Source organism: Poromitra crassiceps (genome assembly GCF_964638095.1).
Source record: "Poromitra crassiceps genome assembly, chromosome: 18".
In the NCBI taxonomy this organism is placed as follows: Eukaryota; Metazoa; Chordata; class Actinopteri; order Beryciformes; family Melamphaidae; genus Poromitra; species Poromitra crassiceps.
In genome coordinates this window covers 11,886,918-11,905,951 of record NC_139636.1, presented here as the reverse complement: position 1 = coordinate 11,905,951, position 19,034 = coordinate 11,886,918, and the positions used below count along the sequence as shown (strand labels likewise).

General features: G+C 44.4%; 1 protein-coding gene across 1 annotated transcript in view; it reads right to left on the bottom strand.

The window, feature by feature from the left end:
* Positions 1 to 5,728: 5,728 nt before the first annotated feature.
* LOC310792931 (NT-3 growth factor receptor-like) overlaps positions 5,729 to 19,034 on the bottom strand; it is a gene marked incomplete at both ends in the record, with an annotated part of 132,354 nt that continues 119,048 nt past the window's right edge. The window contains 4 exons of the mRNA XM_083654695.1: positions 5,729 to 5,914; positions 8,840 to 8,998; positions 11,650 to 11,893; positions 16,835 to 17,007. Coding sequence (XP_083510821.1) covers positions 5,729 to 5,914; positions 8,840 to 8,998; positions 11,650 to 11,893; positions 16,835 to 17,007 — 762 coding nt within the window. The remainder of the gene's footprint in view (positions 5,915 to 8,839; positions 8,999 to 11,649; positions 11,894 to 16,834; positions 17,008 to 19,034) is intronic.

Below are 19,034 nucleotides of genomic sequence, written 5' to 3'. Positions count from 1 at the left end.
TAGGGAGCACTTGTTGAGGTGGAATCAGGAAAAGGCTAAAGTCCTAGGGAAATTCAACGTATTCGATCACAGACATTAACTGTATTAGAAACATATTTGATATGTATTAAAAATATTTGCACATTATGGATAGATGGCTATAGACCAGAGACAAAGGAAGCAACAGAAAGAGAAAGGCAGACAGAAAGAGGACAGACAGCAAATATTTGGATGTTAAATAGATGTTCATATAGCACCTCAATTAAAGTTGGGGGGGGGAAAAAACATTGATTTGTGAAATTGAGACATAAATATCTTTCTACCAGTTCAAAACAAAGCTGTTCTAATATGAGTTTTCCTTCAGTGCCATAATGCAGTATCATATTTTGGACATTGTGTGCTTGTTTGGGTTGACACTGAAGATGGCCACCTCCTGCATCGCCGTCGATCAAATGCTTGCTGTGCTCCCATTAAGTATTAATGGCCTGAACTCGGAGGTCTCCTGCAGTCTTGGTGCTGGTGAATTCACTACAAGACCCTCAACAGACAGACAGACAGACAGACAGACAGGCTTTAGCTTGCAACTCTATACTGAAGGCACACAGATAGCTGTGTGTTTGTGTGTGTGTGTGTGTGTGTGTGTGTGTGTGTGTGTGTGTGTGTGTGTGTGTGTGTGTGTGTGTGTGTGTGTGTGTGTGTGTGTGTGTTTGGGCGTGCGTGCGTGTGTGACTGACTGACGGACTTCTAACCAGTAATTCTACCCTACTAGGCTTAGAGATATCAGCTTAAATTGACATCCAATACAGAATTGGTGTGTGTGTGCGTGTGTGCGCACGTGTGTGTGTGTGTGTGTGTGTGTGTGTGTGTGTGTGTGTGTGTGTGTGTGTGTGTGTGTGTGAGTGTGTGTGTGTGTGTGTGTGTGTGCGCACGTGCGTGCGTGTGTGTGTGTGTGTGTGCGTGTGTGCGTGTGTGTGTGCGTGTGTGAGACAGAGCTCAGGGCACTGGTGACAGGAGGAGAGTAGAGTGAGCGAGAGGGGAGGGGCTCCGGGTTGGGCTCACTGGGAGAGTGGGCCGAGTGAGGGGACTCAAGGCAGCGAGGGGCTGCGGGCTCTGGCTCTGCTCAGGGAGGGTATTTTGCCTCCAGGAGAGCGAGTACCGAGTTGAAACAAGCGCCAAAGTGGTTGTTTTCCTCAGAGGGCTATGCAATTTGTCCACACTTGGTCTGAAATGGTCTGAAAGAGAAGTCTGGAAAAGTATGGAATTTTGAAATGGAAAATGTGTAGGAACCCTGATTTATCGATTATGTCATTTGACTGCATTGATGCAGAATCGGCCACATCCGCATCACGATGCATCTTACAATCGATTAATTTTGACACCCCTATAATTTCTGTAATTTCTGTACAGTAATGTAAAGTGCTATTATGTTTTAATGAATACATTTTCAATACAATTTTCTAACATTTCCTTAAGAGGTGCTTGTAGAAAGAAAGGAAGGAAGAAAGGAAGCACCAGCCACCATTAAAAGATGAAGCAACTTTTAATTTTAAGTGTCCGAATCATACACCAAGCCTTCTTAAAAGTTCACCACATCTCAGCATTTTTGTCAAATTATTCTAATACATAGAGTTATAAATGATAGTATGGAGACGGTTATACAACACCTTACCCAGAGAGAGAGAGAGAGAGCCAAAGTGAGAAAATACATTGACTTATTGTTGAGTAATGATGGTTTTAACATTTCAAATTGAACTGTTATTCAGCTTAAATACATTGTATGGAAAACATGACGCGGTAAAAACACAGGAGATATGGAGAGAGGGTGAGAAAGAGTAGACACACTGTGTGTTGTCCCCAAAGCAGCAGAGGCAGCCCTCATCCAACTGAATGCATTTCACCTTCTAATGGCTCTCATCTTTCTGCAGGAGCAAATATAATACAGGAGTATAAGGATAGAGACTAGATATTAGCGTGCTGAGCTGAGGGGGTGAGGGTGACTATATATGTAGGGTCATAATAATGACAATATAAATAAGCATCACTTCTTACACCAGGGATGTTATACTCCGTGTCTGGCAAGGCAGACAAAACCAGGATCATTTTTTATCAAGCCTCTCAGAGTAAGAGTGCTCTTCACATCATGATGAATTAATTGCAAGTGGGGTGGGGGGGGGGGGGGGGACATTCGTTTGTCGGTTGTCATTCAGTTTTCAGAATTCCGTTTTTTTTTTACAACCTGGTCCTTACTTCCAGCTGTATTTATGTTTTACAATTGACCCTAAACAGACATTTCTGAAAATGATTCAGTATAAAGCTAGAACACACGGAGCAAAGCCTGCATTACTTCCTGTAAATAGCTTATTTTCTGCCGGCTCATATCATGGATGTATTAAAAGAACTGGATAGGGGACGAGCCACGCCCACCCATGCATTCGGACAGAAGGCTGCTCACTGGCGCATGAAGCCATCATGGGGGGTTTTTCTTCCTGGTTTTACTTCCTGACCATGCGTCCCAAGGCGAAGTGCGCATGTGTGCCATGACGTATTCCATGACGTATACGTATACGTATACGCCGTATACGGCTCTTAGTGGCTTCTGAAGAAAAAATGCCCCATAAAAAATTATTTGATAATTAAAAGAGTCGTTTTATACTTTGAGTGACACGCGGGGAAAAATCCCCTGGATTTAACAGCTGCCGGGGTCCCCATGCAAGTGGATAGGAATTTTCCTTTCTGGGCTGCATAACGTCACGTGACTTGCAATACAGAGCTTCGCCACCATGTTCAAATGGCTTCACAGCCCAGCGCTATTCCTGGGGGCTTGGCTCATATCCTTATTATATCAGAGACAATGAAAAAAATGAATGCTGTATTTACCTTGCTGCAGCCAGCATGTTTAACCCTGTCTCTGTCTGCTGTCCGTTACATTGGTAGAGATACAGTAGAAGCTCCCGTTGCCCCCGCTCCTCAGTTTGTAATCCATAGAATGTTATTCTGGCTCAAATAAATACGGGCAGCCATTGAATTCAAATGCATCGTCCATATTCTCGAAATCAGATAAATATCCACGGTGTTTACGCCACACGAAACATGGCAGCTTGATCCACTGCAGCTGCAGCGGCACTTGGTTACACACAGTCCCCCAGATGTGGAAAATACCACACAGCTGGCTGAGAGAGGTCAATAAAGCGGCTTGCATTTATCATATAATAAGCATATGAGCCAGTTGGTGGCATAAAATAAGCTATTTACAGGACATAATGCACGCGTTGCAGGTGCCCCTATGGCCTCTGTTCCAAGCCGTTGCTCGGCGTGTTCTAGCCTTATCGTGAATCGTTTTCAGAAATGTCTGTTTAGGGCGAGTTGTAAAACACAAACAGCTGCAAATAAGGTCCAGCTTGTAAAAAAACTGAATTCTCCTTTAAGACTAGAAATCAGCGCGTGCTCATTTCTAGTGTGCCTCACACACTCGCCTGCTCAACTGGCACGTGCATTGAGCAAATGTGCACTGTGCGCCGTGCATGGAACCCCTCGCCTTGTTATCCTATATAATAAGAATGCAAAGTGTGTGTGTGTGTGTGTGTGTGTGTGTGTGTGTGTGTGTGTGTGTGTGTGTGTGTGTGTGAGTGAGTGAGTGAGTGAGTGAGTGAGTGAGTGAGTGAGCAGAAGGTCGGCCACAGCTATGCTATTTTAGGTGCGGTCGCGCTGAATCTTTCCAGAAGTGTAAAGAAGCACCCCTGCGGGTGACCTAATGGAGCCAGATTTTTTAATTGGGTAATTAGGGCCGACTAAATGGGCAAAAATGGCTAATTAGTGACCAAAATGAGTCAACAGATTCAACACCCTCCAGTGTGGAGGAGCACACCTGACCTGAGCGAAGTTGTAATCAGCCAGTGAAGTGGACCTTGGAAACCCTCTGGGGAGATAGAGGAGAGGCTGCATGCCAACTCTGTGAGGGAGGCCTGTGCAGATTAATGGCTGCCCAGCCCGATACACCGCACGGGTATTCTGCTGGTAGCAGTGAGATGGAGAAAAGATGTATTTTCTGATCCTGGAACAGTACTTGCACTCTGAGCAGCTTAATAAAACACTGACCCACTAATTATATGTTACATCTTTCCTCTACTGTCCTGACTCATACATTGTCATCACATGATCAACTAAAAGCACAATGAATTGAAATGTAAATGATTTAAATGATTTAGTTAAAATATTGAAAGACACTCTATGACTAGATGATATAAATAATAACAGTAATTACAACTGGAAAGTAAGATTATCAAAATATCTATTGGCTTTCACTTAACCATATAGAGTGCCAAAGTCAGGCCCTCTTCCGGGTTAGGCATACGAACCAAGGGATTTCATCCGCCATTTATTTTTCCATTCCATTTCATAAAATGCTTTATAAAATAGTTTTACTTGGTCAAACCAAGCGATTCAGCTATAGAATCAGGAGAGACCATATAAGATTTCACTCAGACCAAAGCTAAAAAAAATAGTAATAATAGTGGATTATTATAAGCATGTTATGAAATGTAGATGGAAAAAAGAATGGCGGCTGAAATCCCTTGGTTCATATGCCTAATGACTTTCATATTTCATATGCCTAATGACTTTGGCACCGTATAGCAACACATCAAGAAGCTAAAAATAATCTAAACCGGAAAAAGGAAATAAGTTAACACATCTTGAGACATAGAAATTTACATTATATACATTTTTAAAGTAACAGGTTTTTGTTTGTTGACTGGTAACTCCTTTGTTACTTTGAGTTCAGACTTTCTGTTGCCATAAAGCTGTTTTTTTTGCCAATTGTATCATAATCTGAAGTCACAAAGGCTTTGTTCAAGCAATCCTTAACGGCTTCCTCCCAGCCAGTTTCTCTTATCACTGGTGATCCGTTTTTGTGTCCAGTGGCAGAATATTCCAATGGCTTTGGAGCATGGCAGAAGTCCACTCTTTCATTCAAAATAAAGAATAAATAAAAAATATATAGAATATATATTTATTTAAAAAGAAAAAAGAAAATGCCGCCTTGTGTAGTTTGATCTTCTTGTCGAGCTGCAAACGGTATCAAAAAAGCATTTTTTTCTTCCCTTTTCCTCGATTTATCTGCTTTTTTCTTTATATATAATTTTTCTTTATTTTATTCCTGTTTTTGTATGTTTTTGTACATTTTTTTCTCAATACTGAGTGCTGAAAGTAGGTTGTTTGTAAGAAAAAAGGATAAGTTTACAGCTAGTGTACATTTGTAAGCAGGTAAACAAAATGTAAAAGTGCTTTTATTTTGAAAGAGTGTTTTTTTTTTTTTTAGTTTAGAAAGAAGTAGGAGGCACTTAGGTCCATCTTTATGGCGACAGACAGTCACTTAGGCCACGCTCCGGGGCTCAGGATGGGAAGGTCTTGTCAAGTTCTTTGCAGTGTGTGATGGCCATGTGCTTCCACTGATAGTCTTGGAAGAGACAATCCTGGACAAGTAAGGCCATAGCAGTTGAAACTATAATCCAGGATTGGTTGAAGTACAGCCAAACAGCCTACCACCGCGGAGACCCGGGTTCAATTCCTGGCAGCGGTACTTCCGGCTTGGTCAGACGGTCCTACAGTACAGACACAATTGGCCGTGTCTGCGGGTGGGAAGCCGGTGGGGTATGAGTCAATGGTCGCTGTACTACTGCCTTGAAATTGAACTGAGAGTTTGCAGACTCATTGGGCTGTGTAAATTGGTCTGGCGCTGTCGGGGCTCGTTCTATCCCAGGATGTCCAGATAGACGGGCGTGGCTTTCATCAGGGTGAACAGCATCTTCTGGATGTCCTTAATGTTGAGGCGCTGTTGTGGCTCCCTCTGCCAGCAGCCCAGCATCATATCGTAGACCTCCTTAGGACAGACCCTGGGCCGCTCCAGTACCCTGCCCTGAGTAATACACTCGATCACCTGGAGAGAGAGAGACACAGATGATTGGGGTTAAAGGATGTCTATCATTATAATCTCTGTAATAATAAGCACATGGGCAGTGTTTACCATCCCGCTCTGTTTTCCTCACAGAGATCTCCGATTTACTCCTCTGGCAAAATGCTCCGTTGTGACACGTTTTACGTCACAACGCATCATAACGCAACTGCGGAAGTTCTGCTCGAGACGTGGAATCTGCTCCGAGGGCGGCTGTTATTGTTTATTTTTTATTTTTTAAGTATGTGCACATCCATGGAGAATTCATGGAGAGCCTTAACGAGCCTTAATGACTTGCAGCTGGCGGGGGCGGAGTTTTTACGCAGGTGCAGAATTCTCCGTGAGGAAAACAGAGAGCGAAGGTAAACACTGCCAGACAATGTGTTTATATTCCCGAGATTATAATGATACAAAGTGGGTTAATTATCGGTAAAGCCGTCCTTTAACTCATTCACCGCCAAAGACGTCTTTGACGTGTTATCAGCAATGGCCTTCCCCGCCAAGGACGTGTTTGACGTGTTTTTGTTTTTATTGGTGCAGCGCCTGCAGCAAACACTTGCCCAGCCTGTCACACAGACACAGGTCCCTGCCTTCAAAGGGTAGCCGACAGCACGCGATCAAACACATACCGCAGCTGTTGTTTTGAAATTGAGCGAGAGGAAAAGCAGCAAAACGGGTAACGCTTCCTTGTGCAGACAGGAGAAACTACATTGAAACGCCCTCGGCGCGCTGCACGAGCTGGAGTCGCCTTCCTCTGTGCCAGCCATGAGAAAACGGGAGAAAGTAATCAAGAGATGTGTTTGATCATCGGAGGAATGAGGAAATGATCGATCAGTTTGCGAGGGTGGTGAGGACGTGTTGAATAGCCGAGGGGAAAACGGGAACGATCAAATAGCAGAGTTGATATGACAGGGACGAGGACGAGGACCAGAACAAATCAAAAATAAACACAGGAACAGCTAGGCAGCAGCGGGCAGAAGGCACTCACAGCAGCCCGCTGTCCTTCTCAAGAGCTCTTCAGTTGGTTCATGAAATCGCTGGGCTGCGTGCCCTCCAGTGTTGCTCCTGGCCAATCCCAGCGCCACAGGGCGTGGTTATTGCTTATCCTATGTTGGGTTAGAAATCTAAAAGGGGGATCGTGTGTGTGTGTGTGTGTGTGTGTGTGTGTGTGTGTGTGTGTCTGTCTGTCTGTCTGTCTGTCTGTCTGTCTGTCTGTCGGTGTGTCTGTCTGTCTGTCTGTCTGTCTGTCTGTCTGCACACTCACACCGAGTAAACTGTATTGTTGAATGTAAAAAAAAAGCACTTCATGTGTGTATATATATATATATATTTTTTTTTTTTTGTCATTTGTGTCCTAACGAATAATATTTACATGTCTGATGTCAATACAGTTCAAAATAAAAGAATTGAGAGTGAGTTATGCCTGAGATTGTGCCCTTTTACAAAAATGCTTTTTTCTCCCTTTTCTCTTCCCAGACAGGCTTTTTTGGTGAACATGGGGTGTATAAAAAGGGTTATAAGTAGAGTACAGAACATGCTAAAAGCTAACTTTCTTTTTGGGGATGAAAGTAGAGACTTAGATCTTCATTTCGAGGTATTGGACATCACTGTAGTCCTAGTACAGAATTTACTGTGGGTCTTGAAAGATGACCAAACATTATGGAAATACTTGGCCTGTGCCAAAAATGCCAGTCAGATATTGGCAGTGAATGAGTTAATATTGATGTGACATGTCTCACTACTAGAGAGTACAGCAGGAAATGAGTCCGGAAGAGCTGGATGTTAGCACTTCCGGTTCCTACGTCTAAAAGTCAATGGGATTTTTGGATAGGGATTTTGGTTAAATTATTTTTTTCTGAAAACGCTTCAAAAGTCATAAAAGTGGTCCTTATTTGTTAAGATTATCTCGCTGAACACAAAGTTAACTGTTTCATAAACTTTTGTTAACCACAGACCTTATTTCATGCATTTAAAGGTCCCATTCCGTGCAAAAGCTGTTTTTACTTGTAAATGCATATATACTGCTGTCAGCCCTCCCTGTAATGAGTGGTCACATGCTCAGAACTGCCACAGTTGGATTTGTCCCTATCCAGCGTCCCCCTGCAGTCTCCTCCAAGCCACACCCCCAAACGCTTTGTTTGCCCAGAGGGGAATTGGGACGTCACTAGCTTCCTCCTGCATACTGCGCGGGTCTCTCTCACACAAGCTACCTGCACCATTTAGTCTATAGCCACAAAATTAACACTTCTAGCTGGAGCGACGCCAACTGTACGTGATCCAGCAACTGCAGAGGTGCATTCGGTAAGTCTAGGCATTTTGAGATGTCCTCTTTAGCGTAGTACCGTTAAGTTAACGATAACTCGCAACCTAGCGTGCTGGTCCACAGACGCTAATCTGATTGGCCGCTGGGAGCCTGGGGCGGGCTCTCCCTCAGCGGCCAATGGGAACTGTTAGTTCTGAATATATTATAGAAACAGGCCATTCTTGGGAAGCGACGAGATGAGGAAGTGAGAACTCCGTCACAACAAACGGGGTTGCTATATTTTCGACAGATTAATCCAGAATCATGTTTTATGGACCAGAGACACACGTTTTTAAGAGGTTACAGCTGCACGAATTGGGACCTTTAAGCAAAATTCTTATTCTAATTCTTATCTAGGGTGTGGCTTACATCGAAAGTGGGTGGGGTTTAGACTGAAAGTGGGTCTGGCTCAAGTTTTTTATTGTTTTTGTTGTTGGTTCAACATGCCGAGATGCCACCAAAACGTAAAATCTGTACCGGATACTCGTTTCATCCGAGTATTCAGTTCAACCCTAATTATTATTAAGAATAATATTGCTTAAGGCTAAGATTGCTTAATCTAAGCCTGTATACAGTACCTGTACATGTAAAATACAGCGATTCCTTACCTCATTGTTGGCCAGTTGGAACCATGGCTGTTTGCCATAGGTGAAGATCTCCCACAGAATGACTCCAAAGCTCCACACGTCACTCTCTGTGGTGAACTTCCGGTACATGATGCTCTCCGGGGGCATCCAACGGATCGGCAGCATGGTGTGACCTCCCACCTGCACAGACACACACGCACGTACGTCACGCAAATAAAACTACTTTAAAGCTCCATTATGTACAGTAGTTTTTCTATTTCGGGAAACTGCCATCAAGTGGACAGCCTAGGCTGCGTTCCGATCGGCTAGTAGTTCCCTGCGAAGTGGACTGCACAGGGTATTCAGCTATATTACTTAGCATGGCTGAATACCCTGTGCAGTCCACTTCGAAGGGGAACTACTAGCTGATCGGAACGCAGCCACACCCCTGGGCAGATAAGCGGTTCAGATCAGTCTCGAGTCGGGAACGCCCCTGCGATTGTCAGGAGGGCCGGATCAGATCCAATATCGGACAAATGACCCTCTAGTCTGGTGCCGTGCCACCATTACATGCTTTCTGTGTTTCCCCAATAACCCCCCTAAAAAAATACTTGAGGGCCACACTGAGTGAGGACGGGGGCTGCGGGCCACCAGTTTCCCATCCCTGCTGTAGCCTATAACAACAACTCTTTGAACTATCGGCACTGACCCATTTCAATGGCACAACCCATTTCTAGCAGATGATTCTGAGAAGAACACCACTGTGATGTAGTAGATTTCAAAAGCTCTGCAAATGCTCTGCATATCAACTCATTATTTTCAGACAGGTTTGAGGGTTTTGCTTTAGCCTTAGGCTAAGAGTTTGAGGGTTAGCTTTAGCCTTCGGGCTAAGAGTTTGCCTGAGGCTAAGCTAAACCACTTTCCACACTGCAACCGTTAGGTCAGAGCACAGCTGGTGTCCATGGAGCACGACGTTTTTAGCAGCACTCAGCAGCAGCTTTGGGGGAAGACACTGGGGCTGCTGGCTCCTGCTGCGATGAGACTGTTGAGAAACTTTTATAGGCCCTTTTTAACTTTGCTAAAAACATGCTGAGCCCGCAATGCTGTTGGGACGCAAATAATGCTTCCTTTCCATTTCAAACTAGAGAGGGCTCTCAGTAGAGTGCGTACCTCCGCTAACCTTTCCACAAAGTTTTGTGGGGTTACGTCTATGCGGATCCATTAGGAAGTTAAGCACCTTTTTGAGATTGGCCACACCCATTGCCACACCCCCTCTTTTTTCTAGCCCGCACGGAAAGGCAATCAGGTCATCCTTGGCCCACGACCAACCTTTTTACAAAGTTGCAAGTTGTCATGCAAGCTCGGGCTTTGGCGGAGCTAGCCGCGGAAGTGATACTGAAAGCTGTAGTTCCTCGAATGGCCACTTGAGGCTGGCTCCAAAAGAGTCGTTCCCCATTCACCCCCATGTTAAAATGCCCGCCTTTACAACAGGATTAAGCATGTTTATAGCCTAGCTGGTTCAAAAAACGGCTTTGCTCGATATAGCTAATTTCACCTTTCATAACAACTGTATGGTGGGTGAAGTTTTATATAACGATAGGCGATAGAACAGACAATGTTTGGGCCAATTCTGACATGCACAAAATCCACAGCAACTTCAGCTGCTTTGTCCTTGCTCAAAATCTTTAGTCAAGTGCGACAGGAACAGCACAAAGCAGCTGGTGAAGCTGGCCTCGCGTCAGGGGAGACTCTGGTCTCCTGCATGACAGAGGGATGCTAGCCACCATGCTAACGAGGAGCACATGTTGGCAAACCAGCAATATCCCACCTGTGGGAATAGAGTCAATATGGGCTAAACAGGAGAAGAATCAACAGACCGTTTCAAGGAAATTCCAAGTTGCAAAGATTTCCCTCCACTTTGGGTTTTGCACTTCAGGCATGTTCAAGACATCATTTATGCAATGGTGCTGACTTTTTGTCATTTCTTTTCCTGCTTTTCCCCACGGCGAGATAATGGTGCATCGCTCCCTGTGCATTTGAATAATGCGCAGAAAATAAGCTATTTACAGGACGTAAATACACGTTTAGGCCGGTGCCCCTACGGCCTCTGTTGTTCTAGGCCCCCTTTTTTTTTTTTTTTTTACTTCTACATGCTCCTGCTGGCTATATTTGTTCTATTGATCTGGAGGTTCAAACGACACTCTTTCCTTAGCTGATGATCTTCTTTGAAAGGGTTACAATTAAAAAGAAAGTCAGTCAGCTTTTTCAGTGGCAGCCCTAGTGGGGCATTAGAGCAGCCATTAAAGAGAAAACACTCCACAGAAGCTACTTAGGAGGATGGGACTCGGTGGAGTCATTGACATTTACTGCCAAATACAAATGATTTCCCACCACGGCAATTACGGCGTTGAGAGAGTCTGCAGAAAATCCCTCTGTGCCGATGTTACCATGCTCTATGAAGACACACTTCGTTTTACATACCCCCCCCCCCCACCACCACTGCCTCTGGGACCCACATGAGAAATGCAGCATCTCGTTCTGGGCCCAAGGCTCATTAAAATGTTAGAAATCTTAAAAAACAACAACTGCAGAGTAAATAACATAGTGAAGCTATGCAGTGCATCATAATGTAACATGTCAGCCAGCCATTGTACAAGAACCCCCCTCCTGCATCAACCGCTCTCACCAATCTATAAATAACACAAGTTTTTACACGTTCAAATTGCGTGCAGTGTATGGCAATTTCCAATTTTGCATGCAAGTGATACAGGCAGGCAGGCAGGCAGACAGACAGACAGACAGACAGATAGATAGATTAGGTTCAAAAAGGTACTCACTCTAAATGTACTCACCCTGTAGTAATCTGTGCTGTAAATATCTCTGGACATCCCAAAGTCTCCTATCTTCACCAGTAGGCCATTTCCCACCAGGCAGTTCCGGGTTGCCAGGTCGCGGTGCACAAAGTGTTGGGATGCCAGGTAGATCATCCCTGCCGCGATCTGACTGGCTATGTGCAGCATCTGGGACAAGCCCAACTCCCCATTGGTCTGCAAGGGCAGTCCGTCAACCAGAATCAGAGCGTCTGGCCCGTGAGCTCTGTGGACGTTAGAGAGCCAATTAGAAGAAGCACATTAGGTCACATGGTCTGGTGAAAGGGGTAACACATAGGCAAGCATGCAATTGCACAAATCAAGGTAAAAGGTTGTTTTTTGAAAAATAAAAGTTTTCCACTTTCCACTTTCCACGTAGATATTGAAGAACACACTCAATAACAAACAAAGGGCGCTATATCTAACGGTCATTTTACAAGTGAAATCATGACAATAGTTATCCCAAAGTGCTTTGTTAAATGACAACTGCCTGCACAATGGCAGAGATGAGCCAGGCTAAAAGCCATTTTAGTTTTGGCTCACTGTTATGGAACTTTGTTCAGTTTAATATTTTTTGAAAGTAAAAGTAACCATGTAGATTCCCGAAATGTGCTCAGTTTATCGAAATACCACCCTGTTTGGAAATCTGCTTTTTCTTCCTGACGTCCACAAGCTGCGTCAAGTTAGCAAGAGAGAGAGAGTAACACCGGTAGTCGGTTGACTTGGCCTTCAAAATAAAAGCGTCAAATTGGATTCTTGAAAACTAGAATAAGTAGGTATTTGGGGAGCACAGGATAACAACCTTCCAAATGAAAAGAGAACAATTGCATTTTTATCTACTACAGTACTTTGCATTACTCAAAAATATGTCACTATGATTTGAACACTATGACAAGAAGTTGTTTTTACTCTCATAACTTGACACTGGCCGGGTTTGTTTTCCTCCTCTGGACCTTAATGTCTGGTAGCTCTGTCTCGTTGCGACGGCCCCAGAAAATGTAGAAGGGCGCCAAACGACTTACGTGGAAACCCTACTCCCTACGGCCCTCCAGAGGTCTCACTACGAAGGGAAGTGACTCACAACGTGTAAAGTTAGCCCTTTCCGAATTAAACGCACCCAGTGTGTGTGTGCGTGTGTGTGTGTGTGCCTGTTTGTGTGTGCGCCTGTTTGTGTGCATGTGTGTGTGTGCACGGTGAGGTGGAGGGCAATGGGTGCCAGCTAAATTAGCGGTGTGTCCTGGATGAATTGATGCCAGTCATTTAATGGAAACACAATTACTGAGCTGAAATTAGCATCTTGGGCGCAGGGACACACACGCACACACACACACACACACACACACACACACACACACACACAGACACACACACACACACACACACACACACAGACACACACACACACACACACACACACACACACAAAGGCATACATAGGCAGTCGCAGACTTCGCTTCCTGGCTACCGAGTCCGACTAAGTACCAATGTTCTATTCTGCAGTGCAAAGCATCCTGAGAGCAAATAACATCTAATCACAGTAGACATAATGTAGCTCATTAGCTTAGCAACCACAATTTATAATGGAGGCACTTAGCTGGCACTCTTAGCCAGAGCAACTTGCAGTGAGTGAGCAGGTGGGGGTTCAGTGTCTGGCTCAAAGACATAGACCGTATCTGGACGTAGCTTCAGTGTCTGGCTCAAAGTCCATATAGACCGTATAAATATCTGGACGTAGCATCAGTGTCTGGCTCAAAGACCATTCAGGGGACATCCAGACCAAAAGTGTTTTTGGAGCTGCCAGCGTCTTTCTGCAATTCATTCTCTATGTAAGGACGCGCTAGACGTGCTCCTCTTTTAATGAACGCACCTGGCGTTTCAGCGCTGGTGGTGTCTGTTGTTTTTGGAGGAGCGCTGTGGGCGTTTTAAAGCTGAAAAAAGTTGAACATTAGAGGAAAAGCGCCCTGATCGTCTTTTTCACTCCTCCTACCTTTTCTCCTCCCGAGGGATTTTCAACCTCGGCTGCTGCCAGAATTGGCAATAATCTGGCTTTCATGTTGACAGTGAACAACATCAAACAGACCAAACTAGCTGGTTACCTTCCTTGTGGTCGTTGTGTTCTGATCTGTACTGCACGCGACTACAGGGGAAAACAAACGGAGCACAAAAACAAACGCTCCGTGCCCTGTGTTTTGTGCACAATGGAAGCGCTCTCAACATGATTTTCATAGCGTTCTGACTGAAAAAAACGCTTTTGGTGTGAATGTCCCCATAGACCGTATAAATATCTGGACGTAGCTTCAGTGTCTGGCTCAAAGGTCAGAGACCGTATAAATATCTGGATGTAGCTTCAGTGTCTGGCTCAAAGATCAGAGAGCATATAAATATGTGGACGTAGCTTCAGTGTCTGGCTCAAAGATCAGAGACCGTATAAATATCTGGACGTAGCTTCAGTGTCTGGCTCAAAGATCAGAGAGCGTATAAATATCTGGACGTAGCTTCAGTGTCTGGCTCAAAGATCAGAGACCGTATAAATATGTGGACGTAGCTTCAGTGTCTGGCTCAAAGATCAGAGAGCGTATAAATATCTGGACGTAGCTTCAGTGTCTGGCTCAAAGATCAGAGAGCGTATAAATATCTGGACGTAGCTTCAGTGTCTGGCTCAAAGATCAGAGAGCGTATAAATATCTGGACGTAGCTTCAGTGTCTGGCTCAAAGATCAGAGAGCGTATAAATATCTGGACGTAGCTTCAGTGTCTGGCTCAAAGATCAGAGAGCGTATAAATATCTGGACGTAGCTTCAGTGTCTGGCTCAAAGATCAGAGAGCGTATAAATATCTGGACGTAGCTTCAGTGTCTGGCTCAAAGATCAGAGAGCGTATAAATATCTGGACGTAGCTTCAGTGTCTGGCTCAAAGATCAGAGAGCGTATAAATATGTGGACGTAGCTTCAGTGTCTGGCTCAAAGATCAGAGAGCGTATAAATATGTGGACGTAGCTTCAGTGTCTGGCTCAAAGATCAGAGAGCGTATAAATATCTGGACGTAGCTGGCCGTGACGTCACCCATTGGTTTTTGGGCTTCCGTTTTGAAGTCTCGAGGTTGGCATTTTCACCGTCGCCATCTTGGTTATTTGGGGCCAAAAGTGATGTGAATTTGGACGAGAAGACCTCTAAATGTGATAGAGAATTGGTGTTTGGACGTTCGACAGTAAGGTAGATGGGACTCCTGTTTCTTCAACTGGTTGGTTATGAATGAAAGTCAGATGAGAGTGTATAAAGTTCAGACTTTCACGCTTCAGACATAAAGTGCGACTGACATTCTCATTCTCTTCTCAGATGATGTAAAGCTCACCAGCACGGAGAAATACAGCGTGACTCAACACACTACAGTAGCTCATTTCATGAAGTAGTCTCGGCACCTGAAAGCCTGGACCATCGTTGAATAATTACAGCAAGACAGTGGCAACGCAGGCATTTTTATGCATGTTTTTTTGTATCATTATTTAAGCCCTGTTTGCTTATGTTAATTGTGATTGGTATGCATAGTTCTTTCAGGGCAGCAGGGTGCCTGAATTGTTAAAAAGAACATTCTTCAACTGATGACCTGGGTTGAAGCTTTGTCACCAAACAACGTATACTCACAGCAGTGGTTGTGCATCACATTATGCTAAATGATGCGCCCTTGATTCATCCTCTACCTACGCTTGACCAGCCACATAACCTATAACTGCACGCGTGCCAAAAAGGAGAGCCAACTCAATGAAGTAAAACAACTTTGGCTACGGTTACATATAAGATTGGCCAACTAAAACAACTTTGGTCGAGGTTACAGTATAGGGTTCAAGTTTAGGCAACTCGATTTCAATTGCATGAATCATGTTCGACAGCGTGATGATGGCATCGCAATTTGTGTTCTTCAGAAAACCGGTCTAGTCTGCTAACAAGGACGCCGAAATGAAACGTTGGCTCGCTTCCGCGTCAGATCTGTTTCCAGGGTGTCTGTGCCGTTACTGTATGCTGACTGAACACAACTGGTTGAAACCAATGGCGTTTATCTACACCGTTCCACTTCCCTCAGTTCACCCATCAATCACCATCTATGGAGCAAGCTAAAACACAGTTACACGCTATAAGACGTGTGGATATTTGTCTTTCTTTACCAAAGGCTCAGTGTATTTTACGTCATGTTCGAGGTGAAATAGCTCCCTGTGTCACTCTGTCACCCTGTCAGACAGGCTCATTCATCAATCACTGTATACCAGGCTGGTATCCTACGTAGACACAGCTCTAACACATTTATCATAGATGTCAGTCTTTGTTGCACCAGGCAGGCCACTTAAAACACATTGTTTTATGTTATACCTTACTGCACCAGGCAGGTCAATGAAAACACACATCCCGGTCGTTGCTCCACCGCCTATGCAAATCTGGGCAGAGTTAGCACATGCTTCCTCAGATACATGTGCAGTCACCAGCCACTTCTTTTCACCTGACAACGAGGAGACCAGGACACATACTCTAGCACACCGGTTTCCCACCTGCAGACACGGCCAAATGTGTTCAATCCGCTGTCGGGAATTGAACCCAGGTCTCCATGGTGGGCGAGTGCTTTTACCTCTGCACTACCCCTGACGGCCACAAGGAATTGTTGTTTAACAAGCAGGTGTTGGTAGTGTGGTGACAAGGGGCAAAAAAAAAGAAGGGCATCCACCTGCAATAGCTGACAGGCTCATCCATCACTCACTACAGGCCTGAAAACACACTGCTCTCATGTGCCACCTACAGGCCTGATAACACACTGCTCTCATGTGCCACACACGCCTCTGGCTGCTCACCTCCACTTCTATTCTCTTCTGTTTCTGAGATAAATGCGCTTAATATAAAATCGTTGTGGAAAGAAGTTTCAAAATTGGCACAAATACTCCTTGGGGATTGCTATTTTGATTAAAAAAAAAAAAAAAAAACACCCCGGAAATACTATTTTGGGGGCAACTTTGTTTTATTATTATTATTGTTTTATTGTAAATGATTTCATCTGCCATTCTTTTTCCATAGAGATTTCGTAAAATGTGGCTCTATAATTGTCATCGCTCATTTCAGATGCACCCACAACAACAACCCCCACTCCACCGGCACCTCACCTCCTGTCCAGCCTCCTGTCCAGCTCACCTGAGGAACTTGTTGAGATCTCCGTGCTTCATGTACTCAAAGACCATGATGAGAGGGTCCCCGTCCACACACACGCCGTAGAACTTCACGATGTGCTCATGCTGCAGGTTGGTCAGCAGCTCAGCCTCACGCTGGAAGTCCTTCCTGGCTGCCAGTGTGGGGTCCTTCAGAGTCTGGAGAGAGAGGGGAGGAGAGACACAGAGACTTTCAGTGTCGGAATTTAGCCAGGGCTGTTTTTGGGATGGAATCCATCAGGTGTAGTGTATGTAGAAAGACGGAAAATACTGGACAATAATAAATAATATGAGTTGCTTTCAAATACGTATACGGCTTTGCAAGAGCAAGGCATTTTCAATTTCCCTGTTTCTATTGCTTATCTGCTTCATCAGGACAGAGAGAGAGAGAGAGAGAGAGAGAGAGAGAGAGAGAGAGTGAGAGAGTGTGTGTGTGTGTGTGTGTGCGTGTGCGTGTGCGTGTGCGTGTGTGTGTGTGTGTGTCTACACAGACTCACTCTCCCCCTGCTGCAGCCCTCTCTCTGTAAGTCCTATCACAACAACACATCAGCAACAGTTGTCAGTTAAGGCATCCCATAATTGCCAGTGAGACACAATCTGACATTTCATTACATACAAAGCAGAGATAAGAATAAAAAGGGGGCAATGTATATAAATGTTGTGTGTGTGTGTGTGTGTGTGTGTGTGTGTGTGTGTGTGTGTGTGTGTGTGTGTGTGTGTGTGTGTGTGTGTGTGTGTGTGTGTGTGTGTGTGTGGGCTAAGATCCAAGACATCCTGGAGTTCTATATACGTATGTGGTAGAAAATGAACAGGGACCATGGTAGAAATAAGTGCTCTCGCTTTTCCTTGGATTCTTTTATCGTCTTCTATACCCTTGAAGAAATTCAATCAATCAATCAATCATTTTGTTACAGAGCTGCCACAGAGGCAAATTACATTTAGCATTAACTTTGCCTGGGTCCAGACCTTCAAATCTTCCCACTCCACAGAGTTGAGCTTTGACTGCTTCTGCTCTAGCATTCCGATATGCAAATGCATGCAATCTTCACATGATTTTTAAAGCGTTTTATGAAAATATGTCATAAAAGTGGTCGACTTAATTTGTGAAGATTTTGTTGATGAACTTTACACAGTTCACCGTTTCGTAAACCTTTGTTAACCACAGATCTTATTTCAGGCATTTAACCCAAATCCCCATACAAAAATCCCATTGACTTTGAGACGAGGAAACCGGAAGTGCATGACTTAAAAAATACATCATTCCTGCGGTACTCAATTTCTATACAAGATATAGGCTACACACATTCAAATACAGAAATGTTTGTAAATAAGGACCAGACTACGGCTAAATAAATTGGGTATGTCTTACATCGCCCGCAAAGTCCAAGAGTCCGCAAGTGAAGTGAAGTCCGAACATTTGAATTCAGACAGTGTTGAGAAAGGCTTTTGTATTCAACGTTCAGCATTCTGTTGAGAATCACAGCCTGCAGGAAAGCCTCAATCTAATCTAATATAATCTAATCTAATCTAATCAAAGCTGTTTCACCAGCTAATCACGTCTGAGTGACGGCTCGTCCAAAGTGGAGGCACAACCTTTTATCACAGGCCATCGAAGAAGGCCATGGATTTATTTATTTCCACACCCGCGCCGATTTCTTCGCCCTGTGTGTCATGGTATACTGTACCTTGAGAAGACATGCTGATAAACACAGCACGTCTCACCACAGGTGGCGCTCAAGCACCTGCCCTTTTGGCCTCTGACTGCTAAGTGCCCTTTTTGTAAGACACGTCCACTGCCGGCGTGACTGTGTTTCAAAGGCGGTGGTGGACCTGTTTTTCGAGTGAAAATACTCAGATACTATCATATGAAACTGGAAGACCTGAGGCATCCATTGGTACCAATCATGTCATGCTAGGTGTCAGGAAGGAGGCTATTCGTGCGTTCCTTTATCGCAAAATAACTGGGATGTGGAGGCTAAATGACATCACATCCGTTTTGTTAGCGTTCCATTTGCAGAAAACTTGAGCTGGGAAGTTCACTGTTCATTAGTCAGATCCAGTCGCTAGCCAGGCTAGCCATTGTTAGCAATAACAATTGACAACATGGCATTTCGCAGCATTTTGCGCATACAAACACTGCAGCCTCATGTCCACACAGATAGAAGTTAGGCAGTGCTGTGTGTACA